At 52.7% G+C, this 21,873-nt stretch overlaps 2 protein-coding genes across 2 annotated transcripts; one reads left to right on the top strand and one right to left on the bottom strand.

Moving 5' to 3' along the window:
* The first annotated feature begins 3,878 nt into the window (after positions 1 to 3,878).
* Positions 3,879 to 9,892, top strand: ATG4D (autophagy related 4D cysteine peptidase). The gene is made up of 11 exons (XM_043975117.1): positions 3,879 to 4,292; positions 4,436 to 4,825; positions 5,291 to 5,374; positions 5,479 to 5,652; positions 5,742 to 6,063; positions 6,145 to 6,209; positions 7,709 to 7,839; positions 8,861 to 8,939; positions 9,019 to 9,095; positions 9,182 to 9,301; positions 9,390 to 9,892. Exons 2-11 carry the CDS (start codon positions 4,489 to 4,491, stop codon positions 9,570 to 9,572), a joined length of 1,572 nt encoding a protein of 523 aa, XP_043831052.1. The 5' UTR covers positions 3,879 to 4,292; positions 4,436 to 4,488; the 3' UTR covers positions 9,573 to 9,892.
* KRI1 (KRI1 homolog) lies at positions 9,591 to 21,790 on the bottom strand. Its single transcript, XM_043975116.1, has 19 exons — positions 21,635 to 21,790; positions 21,441 to 21,520; positions 20,929 to 21,034; positions 20,504 to 20,615; positions 18,273 to 18,327; positions 17,958 to 18,007; positions 17,197 to 17,293; positions 16,928 to 17,005; positions 14,575 to 14,711; positions 14,325 to 14,451; positions 13,566 to 13,661; positions 13,242 to 13,412; positions 12,820 to 12,895; positions 12,617 to 12,714; positions 12,242 to 12,389; positions 11,888 to 12,018; positions 11,721 to 11,785; positions 10,745 to 10,840; positions 9,591 to 10,613 (listed from the first exon to the last, which is right to left on the bottom strand). Exons 1-19 carry the CDS (start codon positions 21,726 to 21,728, stop codon positions 10,199 to 10,201), a joined length of 2,232 nt encoding a protein of 743 aa, XP_043831051.1. The 5' UTR covers positions 21,729 to 21,790; the 3' UTR covers positions 9,591 to 10,198.
* Between the last annotated feature and the right edge of the window lie 83 nt (positions 21,791 to 21,873).

The raw sequence follows: 21,873 nt of genomic DNA, 5'->3' as shown, positions 1-21,873 counted from the left end.
TTTTGAGCAAGGAGTGAAGTGGTAAGGTTTGTTTTTCAGAAAGGTTACTTTGGTAGGTGGGTGGGGGATATCTCCTCGAAAAAGTCCTGCTCTGCTGAGTCATCACGTTATGGAGATAACCCTGAGCACCCTAGGCCAGAAGAGACAGAGCAGGGGTTGTTTTCTACCTCTTTGAAATGCTGGGGGAAGGGAATGCACATTCATAGACTTCCTACTACATGCCAGGCCCTGTACTAATTCAAATATTTTAATTTCAAGTTTCCAAATTATATCAGTTTGAAAATTTTCAAGTATTGTCTCACTTGATCCTCACAATAATCCTGTGCTATTAGGTGCAGGTTAAGTGACTTGCCTGAGGTCACAGAGTTTGTATCTGAGGTGAGATTTGAATGCAAATCTTAACTCCAGGCCCAGCACTTTACCTAATGTGCCATTCGGCTACCTGTTGAAAAAGTTTTGCATGTGGTCCTAGCTTGTCCATCTAGAATTAGTACATAAGCAGCCAGGTGGCTCATTGGATAGAGTACTGGGTGTGGAGTCAGAAAGACTCCTCTTCCTGAGTTCAAATCTGGCCTCAGACACTTGACACTTACTGGCTGTGTGACCCACTAAGATAAAAAAGATTGTCGACTGTCCTAATGTCGAATGTTCTACATTTGTTACACTTAAAAAGGTTTTTTTTTTAATAGTATAAATATAATCTGAAGTGAAAGCTTCCCACATTTATTATCAAGGTTCTCAATTGCATGAATTTGACAATGCTGTACCCCCCAAAAAAAAACACACAACACAAAAAACTTGAAAGAGGAAGCAATGATTCCAAGATTATAAATTTGGGTGACTGGGGAGATAATGGTGCCTTAACAGGAAGAGAGAATTTTGAAGAATGAGTAAGTTTAAGAAGGAAAGGTAGCTCTTCTCTCTTCTGGTGACGGACACGACAGAAATTAAAAATGGTTCAGCATCTGACATATCACCATGGGTTGTCCTACAACACAGCTTCCAACAAACTCAGCTGTCATGAACCCCAGGTAACAGAATTGTTTACCTTTATACTAAGAAAGTTGGAAAAGCACCAAAATCAGCCTGTAGTGTGTGCCCAGGAAGACTTCGAGGTGTTCGTGCAGTGAGACCTAAAGTTCTTATGAGGCTATCAAAGACCAAAAAGCATGTCAGCAGGGCTTATGGTGGCTCCATGTGTGCTAAATGTGTCTATGACAGGATCAAGTGTGCTTTCCTGATTGAGGAGCAGAAAATTGTTGTGAAGGTGTTGAAGGCACGGGCACAGAGTCAAAAAAGTAAATAAAAAGGATATTTTTTTTGAATAATAAAGAAAATGAAAATGCAAAGGAAAAAAAAGGAAAGGTAATGCATTTCATTTTGGACATGTTCTCCCTGTCTCAAGTCTCTCCCCATTCCAATGATTTTCCTAAATTGAAGGTTTGACCATGTCACCCCTTACTCAAAAAACTCCAGGGGCTCCCTATTACTTCCAGGATCAAATATAAAATTCTCAGTTTGACATTTTTAACCCTTCACAATCAAGCCCTTTTCTACATTTCCTGTCTTCTTTACTTCCCTTAAATCACTTTAAGATCAAGCTTCACTGGCCTATTTGCTTTTCCTCCCACAAAGCATTCTATCTCCTAACTCCTTGCCTTTTCACTGGCTGACCTCCATGTCAGAATAAACTCCCTCCTCACCTCCACTTCCTGCCTTCCCTGAAGACTCAGCTCCAATTGCACTTTCTGCCATAAGCCCTTCCTTCCCTGTCTTCTCCCCCTCCCACTTCTTCCGAGATTACCTTCTATCATCTCTATTCTTTGTACATATTGGTTTGTGTGTTGTTTTCCCATTAGATTGTAAACTCCTTGAGGGCAGGGGTCCTGTTTTTTCCTTTTTTTTTTTTTTTGTATCCCCAGAGCTTACACGGTGGGTGACACATATGTACTTTTTGACTGCCCATCTCCTGTTGAGTTTGAGATGCCACTGGGAGACTCAAGTAGAAATGTCCAGTAGGTAGGTGGCAATGGGGGAATGGGAGCCTATTGCCTTAGGTTGTGTTCCACAGTAAATGAACTGTGTAGTGATAAAGAGTGTGTGTGATTTAGTAGGTCTGTATCCCAAAGAGAGTATTAAAAAGGGAAAAGGACCCACATGTACAAAAATATTTATAGCAGCTCTTTTTGTGGTGGCAAAGAATTTGAAATTGAGGGGATGCCTATCAATTGGGGAATGGCTGAACAAATTGTGGTATAATGAATGTAATGGAATACTATTGTGCTATAAGAAATGATAGCCAGGTGGCACAGTGGAGAAAGCATCAGCCCTGGATTCAGGAGGACCTGAGTTCAAAACTGGCCTCAGACACTTAACACTTACTAGCTGTGTGACCCTAGGCAAGTCACTTAACCCCAATTGCCTCACCAAAAATAAATAAATAAATACAAAATGTGTGATTTCATTTTCCCATTGGTAAAATGATTAAACAAACTATGTAATAGTTGTCGCATCCAGCTTCCACAGGAAAAACTGTGAGGGTCAAATGAGATATTTGTAAAGCACTTTGGAAACTTTAGAGTAATAGGCTAGTTTGAATAGGGGACAGGGATAGGAGCTGAGATTTCACGATATAAAGAACTCCCAGATGAGTAAACTCCTATCCATGCGACTCAATGCCCTCTCTGTAATTGACTTCCTTAGAGTGATTTGTCCAGGGCCACACAGCCAGTAGAGTCCGAGGAGGAAGCTGAATCTAAGATTTCCTAGCTTTAAAGAGGGTTCCCTATCCCCTACACCAAGCTGCCTCTCATCTTGCTCCTAGTGTGGGTGTCTGTTGAGTAAATGATTCAAGAGAGGCTGGAAACAGATTATGATGGGTTTAAGAAAGATTTTTGGACTTTGTTCTTTGGCAATGTGGAGTTCCTGAAAGTTCTTGAGCAGAGTGACAGTAACAACACGGCGCTTTAGATTGATATCCTGTGGAGGATAGATTAGTACGGAAGAGAACATGGGTCCTGAGGCAGTTCAGGAGGATATAGCAATAATCCAGGCTAGGGGTAGGAAAGGTGGACTGGGGGAAGAGGGAACGGAGTGGAGAGGACCGTGGCATGTTACAAAAGAGACTGCAGTGGAGCTAGGGAATAATGGGAGAAGGAGGGGGCAAAGCCGCTGGGAATGGCTCTCAGCCTCGTCTCGCACTCCAAGAGCGCCCCCTGCTCCTCCCAGTCTTCTCTCTAAGACCAGCAGGGCAGCCGGGGCTATCCATCCATTGCGGCTTTCCGACTGTAGACCCTGAGGGTTAGGACTGGGCGGGACTTGGGCTTGAAGCCACCAGAGCTACTGGGAGTCCGGAGCTCCTGGGTCCGACGGATATATCCTCTGCTCTGGGATGCTGCTCAGTCCCCAGCTGAGAAAGGCGCCGGTACCTGCAGGCCCTGGACAAGGTGCCAAGGCTGGATGTGTTGGAACGGGATAAGGCTCTTAGGGTTCGGGAACTGCTCTGGGCTGATAAGCGAGACGAAGGCGATATCCCGAACCAGCCCCGACTGTCGGGCTTGGGTCCAGTCCTGAGGCACCCCCCTCCCCTACCGAGCTCAGGTCCCTAGCTCCTGACTCCGCACGAGTCCCAGCACCGACCCCGGCCGCACCCTAGTCCCTCACTGACTCCCCGACCCTAGCCCCTTACTCCACTTTCTCCCTCTCGCTCCCACCCCCCCCCCTTTCATCTGCTCTTCTTAACCCAGGCCCGCACCTGAAGCCCGGCCCAGCTACGGCTCCCCTTGACCCTGCTCCATCCCCTCCACCCCCCACGCCACTCCCCCTCCCCAGCCTCGCCTCCGCTCGCACTTGGAGCCCGGCCTCCCTTCGGCTCCTCTTGACCTTGGCCCAACTTCGGCTCCCCTTGACCTTGCTCCAACTCCTCCCCAGCTCCCGCCCCCAGCCTCGCACCGGCTCCCCAGGACCCCAGGTTCGCAACCGGAGCATAGCCAGGCATTGACTCCGGCCAGAGCCCGGCCCCGAGGCTTCAGCGCCCCGGGAGGTCCCCAGTCCCGGGCCCACCGGCAGGGGCAGGGCCTGGGGCGGGGCCTCGTAGGGCCCGGCCTTCCGGGAGCGGAGCGGCGGCTGCTAAGATGGCGCTGACGAACGCAGCCGGAGTCGCTGGAACCAGGGTCCCAGCGGGAGCCGGAGCCGGGCGCGGGGCGGCAGCGGAGGCCGGGCCGGGCTCCGAGTCCGAGTGAGCCTCAGCGCGTCCTTCCTGCCCCTGCCCTCGCCGGGGCATGAGCGCCCAGGTAGAGGGGGCGGGGCGGAGCAGACCGAGGTCGGGGCGGGCGGGGGGTGGGGTGGCGAGGCAGAGGAGGGGGCCCAGTTGGGACCCCAGGAATGCCGGGCAGCCCCGGGGCCCCTGACCCGGCCCCCGTTCTCCCGCCCACAGCCCCGCGGCAGCTGGGCAGAGCCGGAGCCCGAACCGGAGCCGGACCGAGGCCCATGAATTCCGTGTCGCCCGCCGCCGTGCAGTACCGGAGCGGGAGCCCGGACGACCTGTGCCGCCCTGAGGCCAGGAAGCCGCCGCGGGCCCCCGGAGCCCGGGGGCAGGGGCCTGGGGGCGGGGGCGGAGGAGGAGGAGGAAGAGGAGGAGGAGGAGGAGGAGGAGGAGGAGGAGGAGTCAGCAACGGCGGTGGCGGCAGCAGCGGCCACAATGGCCTAGTGGCAGGAGCCGGAGCAGCTGCTTCGGCCACCTCGGGTCCTGCATCCCCCAGTGAGCCCGCCGAAGTGGACAAGCTCAAGAGCAAATTCCTGTCTGCCTGGAACAATGTCAAATATGGTGAGGACAGGGTTGGGGGGGGGGGACTGGGGCTACTTGACCAAAGAAGTAAGGATCGGGGGGAGCACAGTAGTGGAAATGGCTCTAGGAGAGTTGGGGGTGTCCCAGCAGGAAGTGGGGAGCTGGAGGCAGGGATACACACATTGGACTGGGCAAATGAGTCTGAGTCCTGGAGGGAGAGGACTGAAAGGGTCAGGAACGGGTGAGGGGAGGCCAGTAAGGGGAATGTTGAAACTAGGGGGAGGAGTAAGGAAAGGGAATTAGTGGTGGGAAAAGGTGAGGAATGGCTGGGCACTTGGGCACTTGGGCACCTGCCCACTTAAGGGGAGGAGCTGAGAACCCAGCCTCTGACCGTCAGGTTTCAGGGTGGCCTGCCTGCCTGGGGAGGGTGGCCCACAGGCTGGCTGCCACTCTGGTTCTCTGTGTCCCATCTTTCCCCTCCAACCCATTTCTCTTTCCTTTGAGGCTGGACTGTTCGAACCAAGACCAGCTTTAGCAAGTTGTCTACTGTGCACCTGTGTGGCCGTAGATATCGATTTGAAGGGGAAGGTGAGCATGGTAGTGGACTGGCAATGAGTAAGCCAGGCCTTGGGTCCTTTGGGCAGGGGTCAAGGTCCCTCCATGGCCCCCTGCAAGTGGATCCTCTCTTATAGGTGACATCCAGCGGTTCCAGAGAGACTTTGTGTCCCGCCTATGGCTCACATACAGAAGGGACTTCCCTCCATTGGAGGGTGGCAGCTTGACCTCAGACTGTGGCTGGGGCTGTATGCTTCGTAGTGGGCAGATGCTGCTGGCCCAGGGCCTACTTCTGCATTTCTTCTCCAGAGGTGAGGTTTGTTGGGAGAGTCTGATGGTGAGGAGGAGGTGGGGTGGGCACCGGTGCCCTGCTCTGGCTTGACCCTCTGCCCTCTGACAGATTGGACTTGGTCAGAAGCTATTCTACCCCCAGGCCCAAGGGAATCAGAGCTCCTCAGAAACATGTCTCCTTCTCGGGCCGGGGCAAGCTGGCAACGAGTTCCCTCACCAGCTCTGGGCCTGGGTCGGGCCCCCTGGACCATCAGTGGGGCCCTGAGCCCCAGGGAGCTAGAGCAGGAAGAACAGCACCGGCGCATTGTTTCCTGGTTTGCTGATCAGCCTGGGGCTCCCTTTGGCTTGCATCGGCTTGTGGAACTGGGCCGAAGCTCCGGCAAGAGGGCAGGGGACTGGTATGGGCCCTCTGTTGTGGCTCACATCCTCAGGTGAAGTAGTCACTTGGCTGGGAGGGAGAGGTGGGTGCTAGGGATGGCTGCTGGAGCTCAGGGCTGCTCTCTTATCCTCAGGAAAGCCGTGGAGAGCAGCTCAGAGGTGGCTCAGCTGGAGGTGTACGTTTCTCAGGATTGTACAGGTGAGCAGCCAGCCACCTCCAATGGAGGCATCCAGAAGCTCAGTACCAGACTTTGCCCATTTTGCCACTGCTCACAACCTGTTGCGGGTATCTCCCTGATCCCAGGCACCAAAGCACTATGGTGACAATCAAGGTGCATAGTTTCTAGAGCTGTGGCCTTATCAGCTCTCTGGGCCTGTTTCCCCGTCTTCAAAATAAAGATGATTTAATTCAATGCATTAACCATCTATTAGAGCTTACATTCTAATTGGTGGTAGGAGATATATACCCACATAAGTATGACGTGAGGGTAGGAAAGGAAGGGGTCAGATTGCAGAACAGTTTGTCTGGACCGTAGAATGGGTGACAGGAGCCATGTGAAATAAGGTTAGAAAGTGAAAGCCAGACTGTAGAGAGCCATTTCAGGGACAGGCCGAGGATGTCGGCGGCGGTGGAGAGCCTCTGATGAGCAGGCAGATTGAGGAGGGGAGAGGCTAGAGGCAGGGGAACCCATGAGGAGGTCACTCCAGTGGTCCAGGCTTGAGAGGTCATGAGGCCTGAGCTAGGCTGGCATCAGTGGGAGTATCGGGGCAAGGCCAGGTAGGAGAGGGGTTGGGGAGGACCTGACTACTGAATTGGATTCCATGAGCTTCAGTTTTCCAGGTTGGGCCATTGAGGAGAGTGGAGCCAGCCATGAGTGGAGAGATAGGGAAGTTAGGAGTGTTTTAGGTGAAAAGGTCAGTCTTAGAAGTGAGTGCTTTCAGGGGCAGCTAGGTGGCACAGTAGATAAAGCACCAGCCCTGGATTCAGAAGGACCTGAGTTCAAATTCAACCTCAGACACTTGACACTAGCTGTGTGACCCCAGGGGCAAGTCACTTAATCCTCACTGCTCCACCAAAAAAAAAGAAGTGAGTGCTTTCCAGCGTTGTGGTGAGGGTGGGCAGGAAAGTTCTTCCAAGAATCAGAGGTTCCTCGACCTTTACCAGGAACCCAGAAGGAAGGAGCACTTCTGAACAGGGAAACCAGAGGTTACAAAGCCAGGGTACAAAACCCTTCTTCTCAGAAGAGGCTGTGACGCAGAACCTGTCACCTCTCACTTTATACACAGACCAAACAAGCTTGGTTATCTGGCTCCCCAGCTTTGGAGAGATTAGAAAGGGCAGGGGACAGGGAGAAGTGGCAAGGCAGCCTGATAAGGAGGGAGGAGACAGAAAAGTAAGAAAGGAGGGGAAGGAACGACTTACAAAACCCAGCAGCTGAAGGCCATTTGTTCAGCAAAAAGGCAAACACTCCAGCAGAGAGATCCAATTTGTGTACTTACTGCACTAATAAAGGCCTGATGTCGAGCTAGATGGGGCCTTAGGAATTAGCTGGGCCCACCCTGTCATTTTACAGAGGCCACTGATATCCAGGTTCACACAGGTCAGAATGAACAGAATTTGAATTGACTTCACATCCTGGCTCCTTCCCATCATACCCCACTGCCCCTTCTTCTCTGATGGTGTTTATGTCTTCCCAGTGTACAAGGCAGATGTGGCCCAGCTAGTGGCCCAGCCAGACCCGAGCACTGAATGGAAATCAATTGTCATCCTGGTACCAGTGAGGCTGGGCGGGGAGACCCTCAACCCTGTATATGTGCCCTGTGTCAAGGTAGGAGCCCTTGTTAACCCTGCAAGTGGTTTGGGAGAAGGGGACCTGGGGCTTTGGGCATCCAAAACCCTTCCAGACGCTGCTCTGGGCTCCCAGGGAAGTCATTTCCCATTTTTCATTTGTTTTGGGGGAGGCAATCCGGGTGAAGTGACTTGCCCAGGGTCACACAGCTAGTAAGTATCTGATGCTGCATTTGAACTCAGATCCTCCTGGCTCCAGGGCTGGGACTCTATCCACTGTGCCACCTAGCTGCCTCCAAATCTCACTTTTTAACAACAAAACTGTTTCAGTACTGATCACCTGGCTGTGGATTCTCTCTCCTGGGCCATTGCCTTCACACTTGAGACCTGCTGTCCCATTCTTAGTAGCATGAGGCAGCGTGGGGCAATGGAAAGTGAACAGATTTAAGAGGTAGAGCACCAGGGTTTGAATCCCAGCTCCACCACTGGCTACAAGAGTGACCTTCTGGTTCCAAGTCCTTTTCCTTGTCCCATAAAAGGAGGGGGGCTAAATTAGATGATCTCCCTTCCAGCTCTCAGCCTGACTATGTGGGATCAGCCATGCAGGCCACAGGATCATTGGAGCAGGGGCAGCTAGGTGGCGCAGTGGATAGAGCACCGGCTCTGGATTCAGGAGGACCTGAGTTCAAATCCGGCCTCAGACACTTAACACTTACTAGCTGTGTGACCCTGGGCAAGTCACTTAACTCCAACTACCTCTCCAAAAAAAAAAAGCATAGTTAGAGCTGGAAAGGGCCTTAAAAGGCCTTCTAGTCTGATCTTTTACAGATGAAGAAACTGAGGCCTGGAGAAATGAAATTACTCATCCAAGGTCACACAGCTAGTAAGTGGCAGTCAGAATGTGAACCCCACACTGCTTACTCTTTCCATTGTACAGTGTACTCTCAGAAACAATCCATGTATGGGACAGATCAGTCATGACCTGGGAGTTGTCCTAAAGCCTGAAGGTCAGTGAAGGGGGAATGCTGGCCCTGAGCCCCGTCTCTTCCCTCTCCCCACAGGAGCTCCTGCGGCTAGAACTGTGCATTGGAATCATCGGTGGGAAGCCCCGGCACTCACTTTATTTCATTGGCTATCAGGGTAGGCTTCAACTCCCCCCCATCCTCCCAATCCTCTCCCCTTGCCGCCCCACCTCACACCTGGCTGCTTCCTCTGACAGATGACTTCCTGCTCTACCTCGACCCACACTACTGCCAGCCTTGCGTGGATACCTCCCAAGAGGGCTTCCCCCTGGAGGTCAGTGTGATGCTGGGCTGGGGAGGGGAGGAGAGGGGACGGGCTGGCCAGGGAACTCTGGTCCCAATCTTGCCTTTGGCCTCCAGTCCTTCCACTGCACGTCTCCCCGGAAGATGGCCTTCAGCAGGATGGACCCCAGTTGTACGATTGGCTTTTACGCTGGCAACAGGAAGGAGTTTGAACTGCTGTGCTTGGAGTTGACCAGGGTGAGCTGGCCTGTCCGGGGTGGTGGGGTGGGGGCAGCAGCGGGGCACCTGCAGCGCTTGACCTCTGCTTTCTTCCCACTCTTCCCAGGTACTCAACTCTTCCTCGGCCACCGAGCGCTACCCCATGTTTACCCTCTCTGAGGGCCATGCCCAGGAATATGGCCTAGAGGAGGTCTGCTCCCAGCTCACCCAGCAGACCCTCCGACTGCCTCAGGCGGGGAAGCTTAGCAAGGCCAAGAGGCCCAGCTCAGAAGACTTTGTGTTTTTATAGCGGGAAGGGGAAGCAGAGTTGTAATATATATATATTTTTATTTATATACATGTGATTGAGCTGCCCCTTGCCCCTGCACATGGGGGAGGGGCAGCAATATTCTCAGGCTCACTGGGGGTTTGGGGCTGATTACTGATCCCCCAACACCTTTCACTCCTCTCCTCAGTGTGGAGAAGGCTGTGATTCTGCTGTAGCAACATTTCCACTGGAAATAAGCCTGGGCTAGAGGGTGGGGGCCTGGTCTTCCTTGCTGTGCTCTCCCTCCCCTCTGGCTGGCTTGTGGCCCAAGGGTGAAATTAAAGTTCTACTTGATAAATGTCTGAATGCTTTCTTAGGAAATCTGCTCCCACTTTGGTGGGGGTGCCAAGCAGAGGAAGTCTAATCCCTCCAATAAGGTGCCCTCCCTGAGGCGTCACTATGCTCTCGCACGCCTAGAAAACAGGGACCCATAGATGGTCAGAGCCCTCAAGCCCTGGAAGCCACCTTGGAGGTCATTCAGCCTCATTTTACCCAGAGATGAAAGGGGGCCCCAGACCTGCCCAGCAGGTACCCCTCACTCCATCAGTATCATGTGTAAAACCTACTTTTATTTCACCCAAAAGGCAGCTATAGGCGAGCCAGGGTCCTCAGGCTGCAGCCTGGGCCTGGGCCTGGGCCCGCTTCCTCCGTTCTCGGCCTAGCTGGCGGTAGTGCAGCCGCTTTGCATTGAGCCCATAAGCCTGCAATCTCTGGTGGCTGAACTCGAAGCCCCCCAACTTCACCCTAGGTCCCAGAAGTCTCCCTTTCCTGCCCCGAAGACTTTTCTTGGGTCTTGGAGGTGGGACCACTTGAGTCCCAGATAAGGGCCCAGTCCCATCCAGCTTCTCTGAGGGCTCTGCAGCAGAAAGGGTGGCCACACCTTTAGCTTTCGGTACCAGGAAGTCCTCTTCTTCCTCAGAGGTGGCCTCCAGCTTGGGCTTCTTCCTGCTGCTCTCATCCAGGGACTCTGGTCCTTGGCCCCTTTTCTTGAGTGTGTGTGCTAGCTCAGAGGTCTCCTCGGTCCTGCAGGGAGCAGATGCCTATGGTTGCTCTGTGGCCCTTGCTCAGGAAAGGGCCCACAATGCTGGATTCCCAAACTGCCCCGTGCCCTGCCCCCAGCAACCCTCAGGCCTGGGCCAGCCTGTGTGACTCACAGCTGGGCGAGGGACTGCAGGATCTGCTGCTTCTTGCGAACGTTCTTGGCCTTCAAGCTGTACTGCTTCTGCTCTCGAAGCTCCTCCTGCTCTGATCTACAGACCCCAAACCCCCGTCGGGCCCTGTTAGCCTGGGCCCTGACAGCCCTGGCTCCTTCCCCAGGGCCATGGCATTCTCCCCAGGCCAGAAGGGCCTTCAGCAATTCAGTCCCTGCCATGTGAGAACACCTGTTCTCAAGGATCTTACAAGCTATGGGAAGAGGAGGCCATCTCATTAAGAGGAAAAAAGGAAAGCTGTAGTCCAGTCTTTTTTTTTTTGGTGAGGCAGTGAGGGTTAAGTGACTTGCCCAAGGTCACACAGCTAGTAAGTGTCAAGTGTCTGGCGCTGGATTTGAACTCAGGTCCTTCTGAATCCAGGGCCAGTGCTTTATCCACTGTGCCACCTCGCTGCCTCTAGTCCAGCTATTCTTGGCCTTATCTGTGCTTTGGACTCCATCTCAAAAGACTGTTTCTAAATGTATAAAATACATAGGATTTCAAACATTTGGAAAGCTCACAGCCCTTGGGTTAAGTAGCTGGCTCCAGTATAAGCAAAGGCCAAAGGAGGTAGGAATGAGAGGGGCAGGGAGAGCAAAGGCTGCTCAGGTAGGCTGAAGTGCCACCCTGCAGGGCCTGGTGAGCAGAAAGAGGACTAAGGGCATGGGGGGTGGAGAGGGAGACTGGACTCTTGAAGGCCACCCTGGAAACAATTCTAACAGTAATCCAGGGGAGAAGAGATGGGGGGGGGGCGGTGCTGAACTGAGGTGGTAACAGGGAACAGGAGGGAGGGAGGGACTTGGAGGCAGAAGTGACAAGACTTAGCAAATGGTTTCAATGTGAGGGGGAAGGAACAGGCAGAAGAACCGGTGGCTCAGGAGCCAGAGGGGCTCACAGTCACAAATCCGGCATTCGATGCCCTAAGCCCATGGGCTCTCACCTGTACATGCAGGTCTTCTTGAGGGAGCACCAGCGGTTCAGCTCCTTGTCATCTGAGGCCAGGATCTGCATGGCAGGAAAGGACACAAGGTGTTTGCATGGCCTCCCTGGGCAGAGGGAAGGAGGGAGAATGGGGGAGGGAAAGGGAGCCCAGCCCGGTTCAGCTACCTCCTCTGTGGTCAGGCCGAAGTCGCAGGGCACAACGGAGCGATACTTGAAGCGACAGGGCAGATCGTCGATGATGTCCTCATAGTCCAGCCTGTAGTATTCATCCAAGTATTCCTCAAAGGTCCTGTCCTCTGGCCACACAGAGCAGGGATTTCAGGATTTCAGGCCGCCTTCCCCTGCCTGCAGGCTCCTGGAGGCCTGGCCAGGCTCTCTGCCACTCATTCACTTGTGCACTAAGTACAGAGGGGATGTGCCAGACTACACAGCTCAGCCTAGCAGGTGGATAAGTCATCCACAGGTAACTGTGGTACCCAACATCAGACAACCACATGACAAAAAGCACACTGGGCTCACCAGGGTCAAAGACAGGCCTCTCCTGGCTGACAACTTCGGCAAAGTGGGATTTCCGCCTCTTCTTGCCAGTCAGCGGCACATCCCACTTCTTCTTTTTCTTCTTCCCACTCACGACAGATGGCTGACTGGGGTCATAATCTGCATCCATCTGCCAGAAAGGTTCATGTGGGTCACAAGAGGCTCAGGGGGAGGGATGGTACAAGCCAGAGGGAAGGCAGTAGGGAGGCCCAGGGAGCATGGCACAGGAGGGGGGCTCTGGAATCTGTCCAGCCATCTGCCTCCCTGCAGGGAGCAGGGGGCTGGCCACTGAAGCCCATACTTCTGTTCCCACGAGCTGCCTCCAAAGGGAACCTGGGGTCAGGGGAAGAAGCGTACGTTGAAGTCGGGGTCCTCACAGTGGGGCTCCACGGCCTCCTCCTCCTGCCAGGTTCCATTCTCCTCATCCCCTGTCCATGTGTCCCAGTTCCATTCATCTGGTTTGACAGAGGAAGAAGGTGAGCAATGGCTGGCTGCTTGGCTAGCTGCCCAGGCAGCGTCTGCTCTCTCCAGGGCTTGGACATGAGAGGACAGAGACTCACCATCAAACCCCTCCTCTTCCTCAAACTGAGGCTTCTCCTCCTCTCCAATGTCATAGTACTCATCTCCAAAGCATTTCTGCAAAAGGGAAAGGGATGCAGGTCAAAGAATACACCAAACATCGACAAAGGGGCGGCAGTGACAGGCAGTGCTGGGCTGGGAGCTCATTTCCTTCTCAATGAGGGGGAGTAATGACGATGCACATTAACTAGCAGGACTCTAAGTATTCGGGGAGTCCACAGAACCCACAACTGGAATCAATCACTTGGTCCAAAGGGGAGGAGGGAGCCAAGGCTCAGACAGGTCCCAAGTGGGAGGAGTTAAGAGCTACCTGAGAGTAGCTCGGTGACACTGCAGCCCAGAGGTCAGCTCCAAACAGCCGTGTCAGGCTCACCCCAAAGGCACCAACCTGGGCCTTCCCTACCTGCATCAGCTGGTCGTGCACGGCGGGGTCGAAGTCTCCCTCCAGGTCGGCCTCCTCGAAGGCCCCACCCTCGTTGCCCGTGATCTCTCGAAGCTTCTCCAGTTTGTTCAGAATCTCTCGGCGTTTCAGGTTTTTCAGCTGCTTCAATTCTTCCTGCTTCTTCAGCTTCTCCTGTTGGAGGGAGAAAAGGCTACAGACTCCACCTTACCACAGATCCAGAGGGACAGGGACACCTCAGAGAGGAGAAAGTGCCCAAGCCACGCACTTCTGATTCCAGGTGCGCTGTTCTTCCCACTAGCCCAGGGGGTAGCACAGAGGGCTCACCTTCTTCTTGCGCTCCCGAGTGGCCTCCCGTTTTTCCTTCCTCCGTTCATCCTTTCTCCGCACAGAGGAGGCAATGGTCCTGGGGTAGGTCTTTACCTGTGAAGGAGAGAGAAAGCCACTGCCCTTAAGCCACGTCCAGGGGCCCTCCGGCTCTAAAAGCCTCCTCCTGGAGGAGGGGAGAAAAGAGTGTTAACCAGAGGTGGGTGGGTACAGGGCAACACTTTACCCTGACAGCACTTTCATCACAACAGCCCTGGAAGACAAGCATCAGATAGCATTTTTCCATTTTAAAAAACAAACAAGACTGTTTGGGGTTTAAGACCTGGAGAGGAAACTTCCACCCTCCCTCAATGAAGGTGAGTAACTGTTCTGCCCCTTTTTGTCTCAGGAATTGCTTGGAGGAGTCAAAGTGAAGTGACAGGGTCACACGGCCCACTCGACCTGGGCTTTGCTGACTCTTGAGGCAAGCTCTCTATCTAGCACGCTAAGCTGCTGCTTGATAGACAAAGAAAAGGACTGGAATGGTATTTCAGGGACTTGCTCAAGTGTCAGAGAGGATGTGAAGCTGGGCCCCTCCTGACTCCGAATGCAGGCTTTTTCCCCTGTCCCATCATTAGAGTACACATCTGCTAAGTTCCTACACATGCAGAGCCCCATGTTAAACAGTGGGGGAGGTACAGGGCTCCAGCCCTCTTGGAGCTGCCTGTTTTAACAAGGGGAGCAGCCTCCAACATAGCTCTGTGAGAGATGTGTCCTCACCTGCTCTGCGCCGGGCTCCTCAAAGCGGAAGTTGTACTTCCGCTCAAAGTCTTCCTGCTTCTTCAGGAATAGCTCTCCCTCATCAGAGGAGTCATCTACTTTCAGCTGCCCCCCAGCACTGGGGAATCTGCAGGGGGGAGGAGGCGAGGCAGGTAAGGCCCTCAGCCCCAGGGGTCAAAGGTCCCACACCCCCTCTCCTGGTGTGCACACCCCAGTTTTGAGGAAGGGCCAGAAAAAGGCTGCTGCTCACCCTTTGTCCTCCTCCTCCTCCTCCTCCTCCTCCTCCTCCTCCTCTTCCTCCTCATAGCCTCTGTTCAGAATATAGTCTCTCAGGAATTTCTCCCCAGCATCCAGCTGTGGGTTGCTCCAATACTCTTTGAGATGGGTCTGTGGATGGAGAAGACTGGAGCTGAACCCTGCCCTAAGCATCTTCAGGGAAAAGGGCCAGTCTGGCCATGCCAGAGGTGAAGCTTCCTCCCAGGGGCAGGGCCCAACCCTGTCTGTCAGGGCTGAGGAAATCTGGGAACAAGGTCCAGCCCCTCACCACTGGGGCTAACCCCAACATCCAGGCTGAGAGGGCGATAAGGCATCTTGCCAGAAAAGGAACGAGGGAGGAGCGTGTGGGGAATATCCCCTTATGGAATGTGTTTGGCCTTCATTTCTGAAGAGGACCAATGACAGCAGCAGGGCAGAGTCTCCACTTAGGAAAGAATCAGCTTTAAGCGAGGCAGAGCTATGCAAAAGGCCTCAGCCTCTCGGTCTCCTCCACAGTCACCCAGGTCCAGTGGCCATGGCCCAGGCTGCCGTGGATGACCACGGCGGGATCGACGTCTGACCAAGCTCTAGGGGCTCGGCAATGCCTGCTCCGGCACCTTTGTGCCCATCCAAATCATCCCGCCAGGGGAACTTTTCACATGCTCAGGCAGACACCCCCTTAACTCACTGACAGACCTGAGGCCTGTTGGTTCCCCTCAGCCTGGTTTACTGGGTTGTGGCTGAAGCACATGCAACAGCTTCTTGGAGCCACAGGTGAGAACTGAGTGCCAGGTAGACACCAGAGGCAGATAAGCAGCCCTGAAAAGTGCTTGGCAAACTCACACACCAGAGGAGCTGCCAGTCCTGCCTGAATACCCCATACCCTGCACCCCACCCCCACCCCGCCGAATAAAAGCTCTATGAGGGACTGCTGCAATTCTATCACTGAATCCCCAGTGCCCAGCCTAGTGCCTGGCACACAGTGGGCACTTAATAAATGCTTAGTGACTATACTTGCCCATGGTTCCCAAACTGAGTAACCATTGGAATCCTTCATCATCATGTATAACTTCCTTGCTACCCCCTCCCCCATCCCCAACTCTTTTCAAAACTTGCCAATTATCTCCTTTTTTTTTTGAGGGGCAATGAGGGTTAAGCAACTTGCTCAGGGTCACACAGCTAGTGTCAAGTGTCTGAGGCTGAATTTGAACTCAGGTCGTCCTGAATCTAGGGCCAGTGCTCTATCCACTGTGACACCTAGCTGCCCTTTTGCCAATTATCTCTTGGGAGGAATACCCTACTCCCATTCCCCCAGGGGCATAAAATGACATCTTCAACCCCTTCCTCCATCCAATCAATTGGCACTGTCTGCCTCCCCATCTCTCCACCATCCTGGTCTCTCTAATCACTTGGCCACCAGCCTAATTCACACACTCTTTGCCTGGACTTCTATAATGGCTCAACTGGTCTCCAGGCTTTCTCGTCCACTGCCTACAATCCAACCTCCACAGCTGCCAAAGTAATCTTTTTAAAGACACATGTTTGTTATTTCCTGCTCAAACACTTCCAGCTGTTTCTACTGCTCATGATGCTTATAGAATAAAATACCAACTACTTGATCTAGCATTTATAGGCCTTCAACACTCTTTTAAACTACTTCCTGGGGCAGCTAGGTGGCACAGTGGATAAAACATTGGCCCTGGATACAGGAGGACCCGAGTTCAAATCCAGATTCAGATACTTGACACTTACTAGTTATGTGACCCTGGACAAGTCACTTAACCCTCATTGCCCCACCAAAACAAAACCCAAAACCCTACTTCCTTCATAAAGTCAACACTGCTCCAGTCTAACTAAACGACCAACAGATTCCTACTAGCTGACACTCCAACTCCCACCTTCAAGCATTTGCCCAAGCCATCCCTCATGCCTGGAGTGTACTTGCTCATCACCTCTGCTTCTCAGAATCTTTGTCTTTATCCAAGCTTCAGCTCAGGCTCCACATCGTCCCAAGACTTCTTTGATCTATAGCTGTTGGCACTCAGCACTCTCAATTTTTTTTTTAGGCAATGGGAACGAAGTGACTTGCCTAGGGGTCACACAGCTGGTAAGTATCTGAGGTTGGATTTGAACTCAGGTCCTCCTGGCTCCAGGGCTGGTAGGCTCTATTCACTGTGCCGCCAGAAGCCCCTGGCTCTCAATTTTCCTAGGCATCTATATTTGTGTCCATGCTGTGTCCTCCCAGAGCTCCTTGAGGAGGAGTAAGACTGTTGTTTTTACCTCTGTACCTTTGGTGCCTTGTGCACCTTTGTTGAATTGAACTGAATTGAAATGCAATGCCTTCTCACCAGCTCCTTCAGATCCTCTTTGTCTTCAGTGTCTTTCTGCCCCTTTAACCAGTCTACGTAGTCAGCTTCTTCCTGAGCCTGAAAGGAGAAGCAGACAGTGCTAAGCATTGGGCCCAAGAAGCCTCATGCTCAGAGCTGGAAGAGAATGAGCAAAGTGGGGCTGGAAGCAGCAGTGAGGATCTGAACCCATGCCCTTGGACTAGCTCTCTCCTCTACTACCTGCTGCCTCCCAGGACAGGTCTGTGCCCCTCCCTTGGGCCCTGTCTCACCTTCTCCAACTTGGTTTTGGTCCGTTTCTTCAGCAGACTGGAGCCACCCTCACCAGCACTTTCCTCCCCATCGCTGTCTGCAACAAACTGCCGGAAGCTGCCCCAGCATAGAGGAGACTCAGTTGAATCCCAACTGAAGTGGTCCACACACTTTCCCAGCCCAGAACCCCCAACCCTCACTGTGTCTCTTGAATGGCCCAGCTCACAAACCCAGCCTGAGGCCTTGGGAGGGGCTCAGGGGGCTTTGGAGGGACTCGAAGGGCCAAGGGATGAAGTGCTGCTGACAAGAAGGGAAGGGCAGTCAAGGCTGGAAACTCTTCCTATCTCTTGCCCTACCCTGAATCCCACAAGGATTTTCTAACTGTTATCCTGCCATAGCTCTGGTAATGAGCATGAAACTGGAAAATGGGATTCTTTTTTTAACACCCAGTGACTCACTGGCCTTTACTCAAGTGCCTTAAAAAGCCTACAAAAATGTTTATAAATTCTTTGGGGCTTTTCTGCTACCTGCTGGGGAGGACACACGGAGGATCTCTGGTAGCCTGGTTCACTTAAGGTTTGAAACCATATGTGGACGGAGCAAGTGGAACATAAGGAAGCCCTTTAAGAGGTACCCGGTGCCAGGCTAGCCCAGATGGGCAGCAGTGCCGGCAACTGCATGCATCTCCGCCTCGGGAGTCAGGCAACCTGGCCGTCACCCTGTGAATGTGGACATGTGATCTGACCCCACGAGGCCCCACCCGGCACTCTGGAAAGTTTACCTCTCCTTGAGGCGCTTCTGTTCTTCCACGTAGCTTCGGGAGGTGGTTTGCTGGGCAGGGAAGAGAACAAGGAAGGCTGTCTGGGCAGCAAAGGCCCCTTGGGACACACAAGTTCTGCTGCTGGGGCCAAGTCCACCTTTCCCCCCTGGGCAGGGGGGACCACCCTTCATTTCCCAGGTTTACCCAATGCCAAGGCTGAAAGCCCTTCCCCCATATTCGCTTCAGATCAATCAACCACCAAAAAAGCATTTATTAAGCCCCTACTACATGCCAGACACTGCACTGAGTATGGGGCTATACAGACAAAGAGCTTACCCGATGCTTCTGTCTTTGAGCTTCTTGGTCGGAATCCTCTTCATCTACGTACTTCCTGCAGGAAAATCAGTGACACCAGTTGGGGTGTGTGTGTGTGAGGGCATAGCTTTCCTTCCTCAACTCTGCATAAAGGACCCTGGGGAAGCCACTGAAGACACATCACTGAACAACTGTGTTAAAACATCACCCCATTCTACAGATGAGGAAGGTGAAGCTCACAGAAATACAATCATTTGCCCCAGGTTAGGGTCCAGGTCCCTGGGCTCCAGGCCTAGCTGCCTCCATAGAGAATGTTCTAGGATTATCCCTTATTTTACATATAAGGAGGCTGAGGCTAGTTAGTAGGTAAAATGGCTTTCTTAATGTTATACAACCTACAAAATATTAGAACTAGAATTTGAATCCAGGCTCTCACTCAGTTTAGCATTCTGTCCTCACCCTCTACTCATAGCACAATGGAAAAAGTAGTGGGCCCAAAATCAGGAAGACCTGAGTTCAAATCCAGACTCAGACTCTTGGGTGACCTTGGGCAAGTCACTTAAGCTCAGTCAACTCCAGTTTCTTCAACTATAAAAGGGGGATGATAATAGCACCAACTTCCCAGGGTTGTTGAAGTACTTAGCTAAGTGCCTGACACACAGTAGGCACTTAATCAGTGCTTGTTTCCTTGTTTCCTGATAACTGAGGCCAGGGGCCATCCACAGAATTAAAGAACACAGAAGAGGCCTCAGAGGTCATCTGAGCCCAACTCAAATGGGAGCAGAGATGCCTTGCTAAGAGCCCTGCTGACAAGTGGCCAGCCTGCCTCTACATGAAGACCAGTAGGGATGGGGAAGTCACTATGAGTTAGCCCATTCCCCTTGGGACAGCCACAAATCTTAAGTTTACATTGAGCCAAAATCTGCCTCACTGGCCAAGCCGATTGTACTATATAAAATTTATTAAGTACCTACTATGTGTCAGGGCAGCTAGGTGGAGCAGTGGATAGAGTGCTGGGCCTGGAGTCAGGAAAACCTGAGTTCAAATTCAGCCTCAGACATTTACCAGCGGTGTGACCCTGGGCATGTCACTTAACCCTCTTTGCCTCCATTTCCTCATCTGTAAAATGAGCTGCAGAAGGAAATGGCAAAACCACTCCAGTATCTTTGCCGAGAAAACCCCAAATGGGGTCATGAAGAATTAGGCCCAAGCGAACACCAGCGATTATGTGTCAGGCCCTATGTTAGGCAGTGGGGAAATATAGATAATGAAAGCTTTGGGGATGGGATGGGTGGAGAGAAAATCCACTCCCAAGTAAATCCAATGTCCATACATAGATTTCAGAACACACAGAGTGGGGTAGGAAAGATGTCAGTTAATAAGAATTTATTATGCAAAGACTATATGCCAGGCACTGTGCTAGGCACTGGGGATAGATCCAGAGAAAGGCAAGAGAAGGTCCCTGTGCTCAGGGAACTCACAATTAGTGCAAGAGGGGGAGACAACCAACTCTGTCCAAACAATATCCTGAGGCGATAAATTGGAGATGCCCATCAGAGGAAAGGTACTAGCATTAAGGGGACAGGGAAAAGTGGGTCTGGTGGGCAGTGGGCATACAATGCCCTCTCACGGGTCAGCCCAATAGGCCCTGACCCTTAAGCTGTACTTTGAAGGCCACTAGGAGATTTTATGAGGCAGAGGTGAAGAGGAAACACAAGGAGGGAGAGGACCGCTTGTGCAAAGGCATGAATGTGGTAGATTTAGTCATGTTCAGAAAATAGCTACTAGGCCAGTTTTATGGGCTAGAAAAGTATAGGGCAATGATCACTATAAAAGAAGACTGGCAGAAGAGGGTTTGAAATACCCAGCAAAGGCCTTTCTGTTTTATCCTGGAGGCAATAGCACAGGAGACATCTGAGGTTTCTGATGGAGGAGGGCTGCCGTAGTCAGATCAGTGTTTTAGGAATATACGTTTGAAATGTTCTAGTGATTTCTTCCATAGGACAGCCCTGCAGATGCTTGAAGCTAGCTCTCCCAATCCCCTAAGTCTTCTCTTCTCCAGGCATTAGACTGTAAACTCCTTGAGGGCAAGGACTGTCTTTTGCCTCCTCTTGAATATCCAGCGTTTAGCACAGTGCCTAGCATAGCAGTACAAACTTAATAAATATATCTATCAATTAAATGATTGTCGTAGAGAGAATTCTGCCCTTTTCTCCAGCCCACCCCACCCCTTCACCATGTCAGGAACTCACCCTTCCTTTTCCAGAATGACCTTTCTCTCATAGTCCTTTAAGTACATGGGCTTTTCTTTCTTCTTTTTCTTCTCTCTCTCTGATGGTTTCTCATCTTCCCCAGAGGAGGATTCTATGGCCCCAGAAAGAGACTCTAGGTGAGGAATCATTAAAGTCACCCCCAGCCCACACCTCCTTTCCCTTTTCAGAGAAGGCCTCTGGGGTTTTTTTGTTTGTTTTGTTTTGTTTTGTTTTTTGCATGGCAATTGTCCAGGGTCACACAGCAAGTGTCTGAGGTCATATTTGAACTAAGGTCCTCCTGAATCCAGGGCCGATGCTCTATCCACTGTGCCACCTAGCTGCCCCCAGAGAAAGTCTCTGGAAGGCCACCTCTCCTAAGCCCCACCCCCTTCCCAGGCTATTCACAGAGAAAGAGAGCATCCTACCGGCCTCATTATAGAAAGTAGCGCCCTCCTGGTAGATCCTGGGGTCCTTCTTCTTCAACAGGGACAGGGTCCGGTAAAAGCCCTTGTCAAGTTCTGGGTCAAACTCCTACAATGAAAATCCAGACCAAGGGATCAAAACAGATCAATTCCTAGGTAGACCTCCTTTCACGTGGAGTTTATGACGTCCTTGCATAAAGGGACCGCAGGGTTTCGAGCTGGAGAGAGAACTTTATAGGGACCTCCTGCTCCAACTCAGCCATTTAACAGTTTCTTCAACTCGATTAAGTAGGGAGGAGGAAGTGATGTGTGATTTGGGTTATTTGGGAGAGTTGGTAGGGGAAGAGCTGCCTGGTTGGGGAGATGCCTGAAGGACGCATCTAGGCAGGGGGCCCGGCAGAGGATATCCGGGGGGAGATGTCCTCAGTTGGGGACCTGGGGGAAGGAGAGGACAGTCCCGCGTGTGTAAGGGGGCGGGGCCAAAGCGGCCGGGGGCCGCGCGGGCGGTTACTCACCACTCGCTCGTCTATGGAGTCGGAGTCGGAGTCCGAGCTGGACTTGGCGCCGCTCCCTCGGTCCTCGTATCGGTCCTTTACTGGCGGACAGAAGAGAAGAAAGTCAACGCGGCTTCTAAGGACCCTTGCCTGGGCCTCGTCCCCCCCCCCCCAATCCGCCCGGCTTCCTGCTCCCGCACATGCACTATACTCACACTTCTGCAGCTCCTCGCGCTGCCGGTAGCGTTCGTACCGCGCAGCAAAGGCCTCATTCACCCGCAGCTCGCACTGTCCGCGCGGCTCCGGCATGGCGGCTCACCGGGACGGGACAGGCCGGGGAAGGGAAGTGAGCACTCTGCACTGCGCCGGCGCGGGCTCCGCCCCCCTGGAAGTTTTAAAGGGGCAGAGCGGTGGGAGCCCCGCCCCTACTCTCAGCCACAGCCTCCCTCCCCCG

This window comes from Dromiciops gliroides, chromosome 1 (assembly GCF_019393635.1).
Source record: "Dromiciops gliroides isolate mDroGli1 chromosome 1, mDroGli1.pri, whole genome shotgun sequence".
In the NCBI taxonomy this organism is placed as follows: Eukaryota; Metazoa; Chordata; class Mammalia; order Microbiotheria; family Microbiotheriidae; genus Dromiciops; species Dromiciops gliroides.
Note: the sequence above shows the minus strand (reverse complement) of the source record. Positions and strands in the feature narration are given on the sequence as shown.